Source organism: Sander lucioperca, chromosome 11 (assembly GCF_008315115.2).
Source record: "Sander lucioperca isolate FBNREF2018 chromosome 11, SLUC_FBN_1.2, whole genome shotgun sequence".
NCBI classification, from domain to species: Eukaryota; Metazoa; Chordata; class Actinopteri; order Perciformes; family Percidae; genus Sander; species Sander lucioperca.
Window position 1 is genome coordinate 8,533,252 of NC_050183.1, and position 15,871 is coordinate 8,549,122.

At 42.1% G+C, this 15,871-nt stretch overlaps 1 protein-coding gene across 6 annotated transcripts in view; it reads right to left on the reverse strand.

Moving 5' to 3' along the window:
* The window catches only part of tle2a (TLE family member 2, transcriptional corepressor a), a 47,880-nt gene that overhangs the window by 30,985 nt on the left and 1,024 nt on the right, over positions 1–15,871 (reverse strand). For 2 of the 6 annotated variants that reach the window (XM_031307282.2, XM_031307280.2), the window contains exon 1: positions 10,477–11,037. The exons of 1 other annotated variant lie outside the window; for it this stretch is intronic. In XM_031307282.2, the coding sequence (XP_031163142.1) occupies positions 10,477–10,500 (24 nt within the window). In that variant the 5' untranslated portion in view covers positions 10,501–11,037. Of the gene's footprint in view, positions 1–10,476; positions 11,038–15,871 lie in introns of those variants that run through there. 3 more of the 6 variants (XM_031307281.2, XM_031307283.2, XM_036007660.1) reach the window with 2 other exon arrangements.

Sequence of the window (15,871 nt, forward strand, 5' to 3'; positions counted from 1 at the left end):
CAAACAGCAGAGCAGATTTTAGCGTTGCATTATCTCAAAGATGTTAAATTTCTTACAGATCAAGTTGAATTTTTACAGATTTGTAACATTTGCCTATAGAAGAAAAAAAATGATGCTTATGTGGAGTGGACACTGTTAAAATACAGCCGCACCTGCATTAAAATCTTTACCTCGGACAGTCGTGGAAAATATTTCTCCACTGTGCATCTTTAACTTGTAGTCGTGTAGCTTCGTTTGATGTCCTAGACATCAACAACGGCTGTCACACGTTTAATGAACCACTTAATCACATCACCCAACTCCAAATGCCAAAATGAATGCCAGGGACAGTGCATTTAAGTTGTTCAAGGCATCTGCATGTTGTGCCTACCCAGCACCTACAGTTCATACATGTATGTGTAAGGAGGGAGACATGTATGTCCACATGTGCGTATATACAATGTGAGATGTACCGAGGGGGAGAAAGACATGAAAAGAAAACGAGGAAGCCGTTTCAGCGGGTGAAACTTCAGAAGAGAGGAAAGCAAATACTGAGGAACGAGGAGGGAAGTGTGAAGAGAGATATCTGAGTTGAATAGAGGAGAGGTTGAAGAAAAAAAGATAAGATAGATGGAAAGATATAATACGTGTGAGACTAGCAAAGTGATATAGTCGGTAAAGTACAGAAAAGAGCAGGAGAAAACAGTAAGTAAGAAAAGGGAAAAAGAGACAAGAACGGAACAAAACAAAACAGAGAAGATAGGAGAGGGGCTGTGGCCTCATTGTTCCTCTTTCTAACAAGCTGCTCTCAATCTGTCGGCCAGATCTCCCTTTCTAGAGCACACACTCATCCCTTTTTCTTTATACACAAACCCGTTACACACACTCTTACAAAGACACACACACACACACACACACACACACACACACACACACACACCTTCTCTCCCTTATTCTTTAACATTTTTCGTGGTTTTCTATTTCAACATGTGGACAGAGAGGAGAGGGAACATCTTCCTCACAAATGGAGGCATGGATGAGGCAAGAGAGAGTTGGTTTTTATTTTCTGATGTTCAAGAGAAAAGGAAAAAAATTTTTTAGGTAGTAGAAACCGCCGCCTCTCTGCTGGCTCAGCCACTCAGGACCTTACGCACAACTCCAGACTACTGGTTAAGTTTGTTGTTATGATGATTCACACCAGACTAGACTGGACGCACAAGACAGATGCGGTCTCGGAAACACAGGCAAAGCATTGATCCTGTCCCTGCATACATAACCTCTTTCCTACTACTTACATTTCCTATGAACCATTGCTATTAGTCTGTCAGGCAAACAGCTGAGCAGGCTTTAAAGTGAGAGGTCGGGTCGTCAAGCTGACCTGGTGACCTCTGGGAATGGATCTAGGCTGGGAGCCTCACCTGATAATCCTACACTCAGTTATTCCCTCCCTCTCGGCCGTGTCCTGGCTTGAGAGCAAACAAGAGACACACCGTCTGCCCTTGAACAAAGCTTACATAGACTGAAAATCGCTGTTACACAATTACAGACTAGATCTTCCTGTGGCTCATACAATCACAAAGTCAGGTTCTGTAATACTGGGGAAAGATTGCATGAGGTTGGGCGGCATGAGGAAGGAAAGATTTTCTATGATATGATTAGAGATCATCTGATTCTCATCTGTTTAGATAAATCAGTGGGGAGGTGTTTACAGGCCCCCAGGCGTTGTGACTTTTTCTGCTGCAAAAAGCCTGTTGAGAAAAATTAAAGGCTAAAGTTAGGGGGTTTATGGCCACCTATTGCACAAGCTGAATGAAAACCCAGATATCAATCAATCAATCAAACTTTATTTATATAGCTATGACCCTGTTACATCAGATGTATGGGCACGCAGACATGTTCACACTAATCTCTCTCTCTTAGCCCTTGAAAAGGCCTAAGTCAATTGCAATGATTAAATACAGACCTTATGATGAGGGGATGAGAGAGAGCGTGAAGGAGTCATCTATATTTAAATCAGACCTCACATCCCTTTAGTGAGATAGGAAACAAAGATGTTTTAAACATGCTAACTGGGTGAGAAACGCACAAAAAAAAGCATTCGTGGACAATTCTGATGTGAAGGGACCATTAACAGTGTGGCATTCCCTGAATGAAATCATTCCTGTTTTCATTTGAGTAACCACTAATTACACCGCAAGCAACAAACCACTATGACCTCACATCCTCGCTCTAACCCGCTACCCTCAAAAAAACATGTGCACACGCACACACAGACGAGACAACACGCCCACACATGCCCACTACAAACACTAAGTGGATGTGTGCACGACTAGGTTTTCCACAAGTATTTACAAGCACACATGCACTTTATTGTATTGACACATGTAGCTCCTACGTCAAATATCAATGAAATCTGCAAGAAGTGTCTCAATCCTTACGAGCCACGCTGAACCACAGTGATACATAATTTGCTTATGGAGCTGAAATTGGGCCATCAGTGTTATTATGTGGTTGTGTGACCATAAGAATATTAGGTTAACTTTAAAAGAACCCTCCTGTGTTCTTCACATGTAGCAAAAAGACAAGATTCTTCCAAGCTCTTTTATACACAAATCTCCCACTACTTTAGGAGTGGTTGCCACGTTCTGGTTTCTTTTCTGCTACGTTGCCTTCATTATAAATCCTGGACACTGATTGTGGCCAGCTTTGGCCAGAGAATCTAGCTTATACCAAAATTTCACTGGTAGCTAAAGAAAGTTTAAATTCAACGTGAAATAGTCCTGTTCACACAAAAACAAGACTAAATGCAGACATGCTAGCAGGTCTGTGAGACTGTACTTACTTACACACAGTGGTGCTTTAAGATAAATGCTGACGTCAACATGCTAACATGATCACAATGACGATGCTAAGCAGGCGTAAATTTTACTATGTTTATCATCTTAGTTGTATTAGCATTCAACATGAATTAGCAAACAGAGTACAGCAGGGGCTGATACTAAATGCCATTAGTTGTACAGGTATTTGGTCATAAACCAAAAATTATTATGCAGATTTGAAAAATGTACCTAACAATGGCACTATGAAAAATCAGGGGGTCACAGAAATTATTTAAAATGATCGTTTTGAGAAGAACATGAATATCAATTTGAATGGCAATCCTGCCAATAGCTGTCAAGACATTAAAAAAAAAAAAAAGAAGTGAACCTCATGGTGGTAGAGTTTAGATTCTCGGCCCAAGCCCGAGCCGAGCCCGACCGGACCTCGGGTCGGGCTTGGGCCGTTATTTTCCGCCACATCCTCGGGCCGGACCGGGTCCTGGCCGGACCTTTTTTTTTTTTTTATCAAAAAATATAATATAAGAAATATAATATAAGAAAAACAGGAGAATTAACTTTGAGCAAGTGTGGAGGAAAGTCGGAGGTATGGAAGCAGTTTAAACAAGTCGTGGGCAGTGACAACAATATGTTGTTCATCATTGTTTCTTTTTTTTTTTTTTTTTACGTTTCTTCATTCGGATCCACTTGCGATCCGTTCCATTCTAAACATACAGCGCAGTTTACATGCTTCGTCCTTGTTGTATTATTCTAAACAGATTTCTGTAGTTCAAACAACTCTGAATTATAGTTGAGAACGTCAGTTATAACGGCCCACGTATTAAAAAAATTGTCGGGTTTAAATCGGCCTCGGGCTCATAATTACAGTCGGGCTCGGGCAGGTTCGGGCTTGATTTTTTGGGCCAATCTAAGCTCTACATGGTGGTGCTACAGGAAAAGCCATTGTCATTAGGATTCTTCCTCTGGGCATTGTGAATATCTTGTATTTTATCTTAATCCAGCCAATAGTTGTTGAGATATTTCAGTCTGCAGCTGGAACAGTTTATTGCCATCTTTCGAACCAGAAATGTTTGGATTACAGTTTCGTATTTGTTTAATCGGAGCGCAGTCTCTGTCTCTCTGTCTCCTTTAGCCGGGAAGATGCTGTGCTGCTGCCTCCCTTCATATAGCTCGGCCCATTAGTCAGGCCACTAATTACACTGCTTACCCTCAGAGTCAATCATCAGAGTAAACACCCACCAAGCTCTCTCTTTCCCTCTCTCATCTGACCAAGGACGCAGTGACAGTAGGTCTAAAACCCAGAAAAGTATTTCTGAATGTCTATCTCTGTGTCCTCCCACACAGGGCCATGAAAAAAAATTTACCTAACAATGGCACTAGATGAAAATGATCATTTTGAGAGCATGGAAGATTTAAAAAAAAAAAAAAAATAGGCTAGATGTAATTTTCTATTTTGTATTAAGTCTGTTGTTTGCCGTTTGTCACTGTATGTTGAAACGTTGATGCTGCTGCCTTGGCCAGGACTCCCTTGTAAAAAAGATTCTCAATGAGACTATTTCCTGGTTAAATAAAAAAAATAAAGAAATGAAACCTGTCAAAACCAAGGGGGTAAGCTTCTCCTCACAACGCGTAGATCCCATGGCGCCATTTTGATGCTAACAAGCACTCACCCCCCGTTAGCATCCCATTGACTGCCATTCATTTTGACGTCACTTTGACTCTGAAGCGTTTAAATACTTTATTTGTCCATTGTTTATTTCTAAAGAAACACGACAATGTATAAAAGGCTCCATTACCTTGTATCTCACATTATGGCTCCGTAGTAGACGTTTTTGTAAAAACGGGACTTACGGTCGCATAGTAGAGGAATTACCGTATAGTACAGGAGAAGTTCGCAGGCAGTGTCGACTTACATTAGCTGTTTAAGTTTAATTACTAATGTTTACTAGCATTTTAGTTAGCAATAATTACTGTGCCTATGTTATCTCCTTACATATACCTACACTCTCCGTCTCTGCAATATTCGGAATGATTTGAGATTTCTCTTGGCACAGCTACCAGAAGACTTACAACTTTCAGACAGGTTGCTCACGTCACATTTACGTCGTCTCTCTCAGTTGGAGGCTGCGCAGTAACGCTCAGCCATCACCGGAAAAGTGCTTCTAATATCCTTCACTGGTCTCCGTCCAGTAGGGATGGGCGATACCACACTTTTAGGATTCGATACCGATACTTTTTCTTGCATTTTCATCGATATCGATACCGTTAATTTCTTATTGGCAATTTTTGTCAGTAAAAATATTATTACAAATCACAAGACAAATACAGACCATTTATACAAAATGTATTATGGTCAATACATAATAAAATTAAAATAAATAACATAAATATGAATTAAATAAATTAAATATGAACAAAAACCATACACATTTTCAGGCCCTTGGCTGCGTCGCTGTCGGCTGTGTCGCACGTTGACGCTCATTCGCTCGTCTCCTGTCACGTGACATGGGCCAGCTCAATACGCTGCCAGGTACAGGGGTGTCCCGGCACATAATAATTTAAGTAAGTAATCTAAAACAGCTGAAAGTGATGCATATACCCCCAATTATTATTTTTTAGTTTATATCGATATTTTTTTAAGGAAATCAATGCCAAATGAGTAGCGTGAGTATATCGATCTATCGATACCACAGGATCGATACGCCCATCCCTACCGTCCAGAGCAACGGGATCTGTTTTTTTTTTTAAATATATTTTTTATATATATATATATATATATATATATATATATTTTATATAGTCTATGGTCAAAACACTGTCCTTTCTCAAAAGCATTTGATGGGAAAGCTTCTTATAACAAATTATTCAAACACAACGGTCAACATTCAGCGATGATTTGCATTGTTAAAGCGGCTTGCGGTGGGGAAGAAAAGACACAGGTTTATGGCCCCCATCTCCATCGCCCCCCCAACCTTCCATCAAGTGGCTATCTGCTTGGCTCTGTGCTGGAGAAACGCCCTGGTAATCTCTCAATGATTCCTGCACTTAGAGGGGAGGGGCTGCCAGGCACCTGTTTCATTAGCACCACACATCTTTCTTCCTCAGTTTTCTACCCCCCGACCCCTCCACATCCTCATTCCTCTCTCCTTCCTCCCGCAAGCCTCGTTATTCAAATCCCCCTGCTGTCAGCCCACATTAGCGAAGCGCCACAGTTTGCCTGTCAGCTGGTTTAATTGCTGGAGGTGCCTTCTTTTATTAGGCAACCCCCTCAGCTCATTTGTTCGTTCCACCAAGACGCACCTCCACAACAGCTTGTGTAAACTTGAGATCCATTCCGCTTCTTCTTTTTCTCTCTCCCTCCTTCTCTCTCTGTCTCCATCTAATCGGTGGCTGAGCAAAGCAGCCGGGCTCCTGATCGATAGCCACACTCTCACCACTGGACAACAGTGGTGATAAAGAGCTAAAAGCATGCTAGGACTTGGAGAATGGGTGCTTGCTTGATGCTAGCTCTAAGGACAAGGAGAAGGCCTCAACTCAGTTACTAAGTACTCTCCCCACAACAGTCTGTCTCCTACCTTAATTATGTTCACCGACTAGACATTCATTTAGAAAGACCACCTCCTTGAAGGGGTTGGTATGATGAGGGGAGATAAGAGATACACACATGAAGATTTAGGCAAGTATTTAGTTGAAAACACATTTTTCCTTAATCAATTACATGTCTTCATTTCACGGCCCCAAAACTCTCCAAAAGGTCCTACCATCACTGTTGACATTTTGAAACTCAACTGTGAACTGTGTTAAGTTTCAGCTGTTAAGTTGGCCCAGGCTTTGTGGCACTGCCATGATGAGTACAGTGACAGTGCACTAAGGTCCACATGGTGTGATGTGAAGTCACCAAGTACTTAAATATCAGTTAAAAAAAGCATGGCACCACAGCATCCAATTTGTAATATGGCATTGATGCTAGGTTTGGTTTTGGATTACATATGTATTAACTAATTACACAGCTTAGGTGACACTAACCCATTATAGAACTAAGAAAAGGTCTTAAGTGCTGGAGTCTGTAGTGTGCCAAAATGTTCATTTGATACATACATTGACAAGAAACATCTCTGACTTTGGAAATGCCTCTGTACAGTCCCTGGAGACTGTGCCACATAAAGTGAGCTTTTCAAAAGAGTCCATTGGGACAAGCAAGGGCAACAGGCAGACAATAAGTCAATTAAATCCATTTTAACTGTATTATCTGATCAAAACTTGTTTGGAAGAAAATATTACTGCCAACACAGCCAAGCTGTCTACAGTGTGTACCAACTAGAGCTGTAACAACTCCAAATTTTACTGTACAATTAATTGTCTCAGAAATAATTGCTATTAACAATATAATTGTCTGTTTCAGTCCAATTTAAAAATTGGACTGAATTACTTTTGCAAACAAATTCAAGTTTTGAATGAATCCTAGGATACATCTTTTGGTTATATCACTCTTATGTGACCCAGATAATGCAATGACACAGGTATAAAGTAAACCACGCCTCTTTATTATCATAATACACTGTATTGTTTCTTAAATGACCATAAAACTACCAATTACCATCAACAGTCACACCCCTTAGGACCTTAGCTAATGTTAGCAATTCATTGCGGTTAAACACAGAAAAGGCAATTATGTAAAAAATTGTGATTAGACAATTATGTAATTATTGTTACAGGCCTAGAACCAACAACTACAGCATATATAGAGAAGCTCAAACTAAGAACCAGGAGAGAGCTCTAATAAATGCTCACAATGGACAGTTTGGGTAGCAACCAAATTAGTGGTTTGGATAATGTGCCCAAATAGATTATGAAATGCTATAAAATATGTATAAACGACTGGCTAAGCTACAAATATTGAACCAAGGTTTACCCACAATAGTAGCCAATTCACAACCTCTCCCCCAGTTTAAGGCATGGTTCAGGATAAAATAGTCGGCAGAGGGATATTGGTAATATTATGACCAACCTTATTGTGACCTTTGAGAGGTTTGGATGTCTTTGATAACTCACTGATAATTCCATTATCTCGCACAGATCAGGTCGACTTTGGCAACAGAAAGATCCTTAAATCTACTTTCCCCCAAAGCAAACAGATGGACATTGGACACCTTTAAGTGAGTTATAGCAAACCTGATAATGCCACCATTTGGTCTAAAATGTATTTTATGTCTTAGTTGTGTTATTTCAAGTGGGCCAAATGTGTCATCATTACAAGCCAACAAAACCAATTTGGTAGTTTCGGATTTTAACATAATTTTATACTCTGCTCTGATATTTTGCTTTCTTCTTCTTATCCATTTCTGTCTGTGTCTACAGCATAGCTGTGAATGTTTCGGTCACTGTGGCAGATCTAAAAAAAACAAAAAACATTCATGATTAACGACCGCCAGCCATCGTGCCATGTCCTATACACTTCTCAGATAGTATACCGTAATGGGCAAAATCCCAAAAATCATCTGAACACATAGAAGGGCCAGAAGCATGTTCAAGAATGTTTCTATGCTGTTTTTGTAATGTGGGCACCACCGCTTCATTACAGTGGTGCACACAATTGGATTTTTAATCTCTGGTGAAGAGAGGTTCAGTTTAGGTATGCACTGCATTTGGTCAGTACACTAGCAAGCTATAAACATGTATGTTTAACAACAGGCTACCTGGCAGATACCAGCAACAAAGTCTCTTGTTTCGGATCTAAAAAATGCACCCAAATGTGAAATGAATGTAGCACAATTCTTTATTATTATTTGATTAAAAAAAAAAAATAATAATAATTATATATATATATATATATAATATATATATATATATATATATATATATAATATATATATATATATATATATATATATATATATATATATATATATATATATACACACACACACACATTTGCTAATATGGGTCATGTTTATATAATATATGGGTCACATCCTTTACAGCAGACCAGGTTGATGACAGGTTACTGCTGGCCTAGCATCTCAGAGATTAAACAGTTTGCCGGGTTGAGTGGCCCTTCGCTCCGAGGTGCAAACAAGAGCTGCTGATGGCCGGAGACTTTCTGAGGACGGGTGTCTCACGTGGTACTGTTGAGTTCTGCGGAGGTTTGAAATGAAGCAGGACCGCTGTCCTAAACATTCCACCCAGACCCGCCACAGGCTGCTCCTCTCACCCTGGGACGCATGCCCATACATTAAGATGTGGTTTGGAGCTCTCACAGGAACACAGTGAGGAGAGGCTAGATGAGAAGGCTTGGGTTTACAGTGCAAACCACAGACCCACAGTCTGCCTCCCGCCCTGCCTTCCTGCATTCAGCTATACTACATACACAGCTGCTGGTATGTGTGTGTGTGTGTGTGTGTGTGTGTGTGTGTGTGTGTGTGTGTGTGTGTGTGTTTCAAAAGAGGGGACTCACAAGATCCAGTTATCACTCTAAGGAAGTACAGGCTGAAATGATTAAAGTTACAATGCTAGTTGCAATTTAAGTCTCATGCAAACACATAAAAGCTACAAAAATTAAAACAATGTTGTTTTGGGTCTTTACCTGCAATCATGAATTTGTGTGAGAAGATTTAATTAAAGTGGCATACACACATTCATATAAAGTTATATTTCACAGTTTGTTAATCTGGTTTCAACGCATGTCAACACACTGTCAGGGGCGGGGTGCAGGGTGGCATGGCTGAGGGATGTAGATGAGGGTTAGGCAAATGAGCAGGTCTTAATTGATACTTCACACAGCTGGAGGACCAGTGTTTATGTATTTCAGTCTGCTCAAAAGCTCTCCACCTAACTCTACTAAAACAAATTAAAGCCATGCAGCATGAATTTCGATCCTAACCTTGCAGAGATCCATCTCAAAACACAGGCAGTGTGCCAATTTCTTTCTCATTTTCACAGCCACATTATTAGCCCTTGTAGAGGACTTTTGGCAATCGCGGTTAGCTTCTTGAAAAGGGGCAGCTTCTAGTTTTCCGTCCATCAAATCAGTGGGGCATGAGTCTCACTTGATATGAATGAAAAGAAATAAAAAAAGCAGATTTTTTTTTTTTTAAACAATGAGTGGCACTTGAGAAGGGCAGACCATTGAGTGAAGGTGTCAACAAGCCAAGCTGACTCACTCCCCTCCTCCTCACAGCCTGTGAGGAAGGGACAAACAAACACACACTTCATCATTTGGGTCAACTCCATGGGAGTATGGGAATAGAAGGAGGCTCCGTGTTTCTAAACTGGTGGTGGCCACCAAGGACATGAAATTCACACACAAAGACACGCAGCAAAGTTGGACGTTGGACTAAACCCCTACTGACAGCAATTTGCCTTAACTTCATAAATGCAAAGATTACACAGGGCGTTAATATAAAGACAAACAAGAGAATATGTTGTAGCTATGTAACAGCCTATAGTATCATAATTCTCCCACAAAGGAGTCCCCGGAAATACACAGTAAGGATGACAAAGAAACAATTTTGGCTTGTACTTTCGTATTGATGCTCAATACGGTTTTAAAAACAACCTGGCGTTTATAACACACACGTTGTTTTTAATAGAGGTTCCGGATATAAGACAATAACCTCGTTAAACGCGTGTAGACGGTTACAGAGTAGCGTAGCCTACTTACCGGTGGTCGGTTTTGAGGAAACATTGTAGCTGCCGACTTGTGTGCCTCCCTGTGCGTTTTTTGTCCTTCTTCTTTCTCGCTTTTGGGGCGGAAAGCTTCGTCGAGAAATACGAGCAGCCGATGTACTATTGTTGGTCTCAGAGAGGCATTTGGCCCGGTTTCAAAGGTAATGGCAAAGCTAGTCTCGGCTCGCTCATTCCTTGCTTCAAGACTCCTTTGTTCTGGGTTATATCTCCAACCGCACACCGCACCGCACTCGACGCGTAGTGAGGACGGGGAGAGGAGAGGAGAAACACCCGGTCCAAGGAAGCCTTCTTCCAAGTCCTCAACTTCGCGCTTCCGCCAATTGCAATATCTGAATTGGGTTCTCTCTCCGATATGTCTTCGCCGTCTGTAGCATAAAGACCAGAGGGGGGGGGGGGGGGGGGAAGGGGGTTTGCTTGTGGCTTCAGAGACGGACACACCACCGGCACATTCAATGCAGCCGCAGCCTCTTTTGTCTCGCTCGTTGGCCTGCACTCTTTTCACACAACACTCCCAGTCCCTCACTCTCACTCCCCCCTTCTCTGATCCTCAATGGGACATAACATATGAGTAGCTTTCTTTAAGGAAGGGGTGGGGGGGGGCTAAAGACACTGTTTCCCCCCACAGTTTGAATTAATAACCTTATGATAGTTTTAGTGATGTTTTTTGCTTGCAGAAAAATGTATTCAATCCAATCCAATCTACCATTTAAAGTTATAGCCTAGCCTAAATACTGGGCAAATGAGAGCATCGAGCATTCACACAATGCTGTTCTTCAAAGCCTGAGGATACCTTCTTTCTGTTAGGGTTGCATTGTAATTATTCACCCTCATATAGTAGGCTAATTGAAAATCTATCCACACAATTATCACATTTTAATTTTATAAAAAGTGTAACATTTTCTTTAAAAAGAAGAGGTTCAGAGGAATTGTTCAGTGATTGAATGAAATCTCCACGTGGGGCTCAGCCTCGGCACGGTAAACACTGGTAAAATAAGCCAATGAGTATTGAGAACACCCACGTGGGGCGTGCTGACCGTTTGCTGATTGGAGGGTTTAGTTAGCACAATGCTCCGCACGTCAATCAAGCAGGCTACAACTGCTCTGTGTGGTTAACCCTTTCCTGGTACAGGGAGTGCTTGAGAATGAGGAGTTGTGTGGTTGCTGTATCAAGATTCAGTGGTTTTCTTTTTTTTCTCCCCACAAACCATCAATGCATTGAAAAATCTTACATTTCCCCCAATTCGTCCTTGTTGATGTGGAAATAAATAGACTTTGCTCTAACTTCTGCATCACCCTGCTCATTTCTAGATGTCAAAAATTAATCATGACCACAGGGAGCTGACCAAACATGAAAAGACCAAATACATCTAAATCACACCCCCAAGAAGGCAGCAGAACCCACAGAAATACAATAGTGATAATGCTGCAACGCTTGCATAGGCATACATTGAATATGCGCATTGTTGTTACCTGGAAAATGAGAATTATTCTGGGTAAGAAAGGAGAAATGGTGGAAAAAATTGGTATTCTGGTGGCACGACCCCTTTGGCGGGGCTCATAATTAGAGAGAGAGATATTGAAAAAGCAATTTCTGACAGTGGAAATCACAACCTGCCAGAGGTGGAGTTGGAAAATATAGATGTGTGTGTGTGTGTGTGTGTGTGTGTGTGTGTGTGTGTGTGTGTGTGTCTGTGTGTGTGTGTGTGTGTGTGTGTGTGTGTGTGTGTGTGTGTGAGAAAAAGACAGAGAGAGGAAACGCAGAGGGGGAGACAGGGAGGGAGGGAAGAAGGGAGGGAGGGAGGAGGAAGAGAATAAAGGATGAAGGACAACAGGGGGGTTCTGAGAAAGACGAGCCAGTAGGAGGGTTAGAGATTGAACGAGAAGGAGAGTGCACACGGGTGATGAAAAAAAAGTGTGTATGTGTGTGTGCGCCGGGTGCATGTGTGTTGAGCAGACAAGTGAGGGAATGAAAAAGAGGGAAGGGTGAGGGGAGCAAGTCAGGAGAGAGTGGAGAGAGAAGGAGAGAAAGAGGGGAAGAGAGAGAGAAAGAAAGATTTTATTGCCATTTTTTTCCCATGAATTTTAATGCACAGTGCTGGTCTCCCTCCCGGATTCTGGGATCACATTTATTAGAAAAAAAGTCATGAGGAATGCAGTGCTTTGCAGTCTGCTGCTGCACGGGGAGATGTTTCATGTTGGTGTGTGTGTGTGTGTGTGTGTGTGTGTGTGTGCGTGTGTGTGTGTGTGCGTGTGTGGCTGGGCTGGGCAGCAGGGTGGGGGTGCACACGATGTATGAGGCTGCGTTACGTTTTGCTGGGGGGAGGCATAATATAATAGATGATAGAAAATGATAAGTGAAGGACACATATTATTATTATTGGCAGGTCAGATGGAAGGAGTGTGCTAGGTGTGTGTGTGTGTGTGTGTGTGTGTGTGTGTGTGTGTGTGTGTGTGTGTGTGTGTGTGTGTGTGTGTTGGTTGAGCTCCAGTGATTAAATACACCAAGTCCACAGTGCCCTTCTCTCCTCCACAGAGGCTCAGAGCAACGGGACATCAAAGTGGCCCCACAATGGGTCAAGACACAATGGCCGTGATGCTATAGGACCTTTTGGTTTTGGCTCGGTGGTGTGAAGTTGTAAAGTGACAATTCTGTCAAACAAATGTATGCTGACTGCCACTAAACACATGCTCACCTACACACACCTGTCTCAAAGGGCAAAACAGTGGAAAGTGCCTGAGGGAGCAGCAGCATCCCTTTATTATCACAACTTAAGGCGAGGAAAAGAAACGGCAGTGGGAGCCAAACCACCCGTTATCCATACAGTGGGCAAATAATCACCAAGCAGCGAAACATCAGGAGGGAGATTTTCAAATAAGGTGAGGAAAACAAGTTCACTTCCCACGAAACCTCAGAGACGACTTAATTCCTCTTTGGTTGCTAACAGCAACATCAGTGTCAAACTGTGATGATGATATTAGCACTAAATGATTCCCTAATAACAACGGACAAGGTCTACTGGACAGATATCCGGTCAAGAAGATGAATAATCTTTTCTTTTGTTCATTAGAAGGCAGCATTACAATGTTTTGGATCAATAGGCTTCACTTGTCTGGTGCTCTCTCCATAGAGACTGGCAGATACAGGATTGTATACTAAATAACCATCTATAAACTTTGAGGTGCAGAAAGTGAAAATCACAAGAAAAATCCACTCAAACAACAGCGGAATGGACAGTATTGCTGATGTACTGTGCATTTCTTTGCTCCTTCTTGTTGTTTGGTCGAGTGTTTTTTTTTTTAATACCAGTGATGAATGGCCAAATCTAGATGACCACTTCAGTATATATCCGCTAGAGCTTATGAAAATATGTTCAATCACATAAATTGTTAACATCAGATTCAAAGAGCAAGGCCTTCTTTCCAGACCTACAATTGTGCAACAATCATACCGGTAGGAGACCATCGTAGACACAGCAGGGAAACCATTTTCTCCAATACCAGTATAGCCACAGACCACAATATATTGGGACTGCAAGATATGCTGCATTTTGAGGGCTGCAACTAAATTTTTTTCCTGACATAGAAAGGCCACGTTCTCATTTTTTTATTCTATTCTCTATCGTTTTCTTCACGCACATAGTAGGCTCGGGAGTTAATTTCCCTTTTCTTAAAAAGTTTTGGAAAATAAAGAAAACCACTAACCACTCTTTAAGCAGTCAAAATCAACTTACTTAAAAATTACATTTCATTTCCAAATAAGCCCTAGAACCCAAATCAATGACCTCTCACCACGGAAGCCATTTAAAGAGCAGAATTTTCCTTTAGTTTAACTTTGTTAAATTCAGCAGCAGACAGAGTTCATCTTTAATAAAAGGGAAGAAAAAAGGCATCCCATTGGAAAAAGGATGATATTGGAGTAAGGTGCTTTGGTTCCGGTCATAAACTTTTGGTTTTGTGGTATCCCTATTTGCTCCCCGCCCCACCACTTCTCCTCAAATTCTCCAGTGCCATGGGATGGGGTCGAGAATGGCTCCTGCCCAGCGTGGGCTTGAGTGACAGGAAGACAAGGCCATAGTGTTGTCATGGTGGTGCCCCCCTCCACCCCCACAGCCCTCCTCACCGCCACCTCACTTTGCCCCCCTTCCCTGTCCCTCATCAGACAAGCTGGGTGTCAGCGCAGAGACGGCACTGTGATTTATTGGTCTCTACTCCTCTGGGACACCCCCACCCCGCTAACACACACACACACATCCACGCACACAATCTCAACCCCTCCCTCCCCCTCCCTCCACCACCCTCCATTTTCCCATCCCCCCCCCTCTGTCCCTAGTCCCCCCCCACACACCCACACATCCCCTCCCCTTCTGCCCCCTCCTGCTGCATGGCCCCTGGGGGAAAGAAAGGGTAATGACCCACATCAGCAGCAGCTATGCTCACACACACGCACACACACACACACACACACACACACACACACACACACACACACACACACACACACACACACACAAACACACACACACACACACACACACACCCCTCCTCTCCACCTTGCAGGCATATACAAATAAATACCCTCTGTGACACACACACATACACGTATGCACACATAAAACAGACGCTGACACATTTACGCCCACAGGCATGTGTATGTGGGAACTCAGGAATTTCAGTGCTGTAATGTTGTTGCTCAAAAGTCTCCTCCACTGAGGAGATCAATACTCAATCATCTAATTCTGTGGTATTTGCTTAATAGTAGTTTTTTTGGAAATAGGACATTTTCATCATAACCCGGACTAGCGTAACCTCTGGAACAGGGAATGTAAACCTCTTCTTTTCACTGGCATTTCTTTCTTTATAAAACATGATGATTTGTGTCTCTCTGTAGTGAAGTGGACTAAGATCTCATTTTGACTTTCTAAGTATCTGTGAATGCAGCTTGCACAATTTCGGCCATGAACTACCAAAATTGCACTGCATGCTCACAGTTTCCTCATGGTGTCTTGTCGCATAAAGATCATTTCATATGTTTCAGTGTATATGTCCTATACGCGGCAAAAAGAGCAACTTTTCCGAGGTTGATTTTGAATTTAGGTGGTCGATCCGCACTGAAGGGAGAGTGAAGAGGTTAACTCTAAGCATTGACTTGCAAATGCCACTGACAGCACTCTGCTGTGTGCTGTCACTCATCTCACACCGAAGTGATCCTCTCCTGCAAAAGGTATGCCGTTACTGCCACAGTTTTTCACTTTGCAGGAGTGCTGGCAAGCTGAGAGGTGTCAGATGTTAATTTGTGTGTTAAAATAGTAAGGACTGGATAATACATAAATTCATTATGCATGCAAAGGAAGACAAGGAATGAAGGCTAG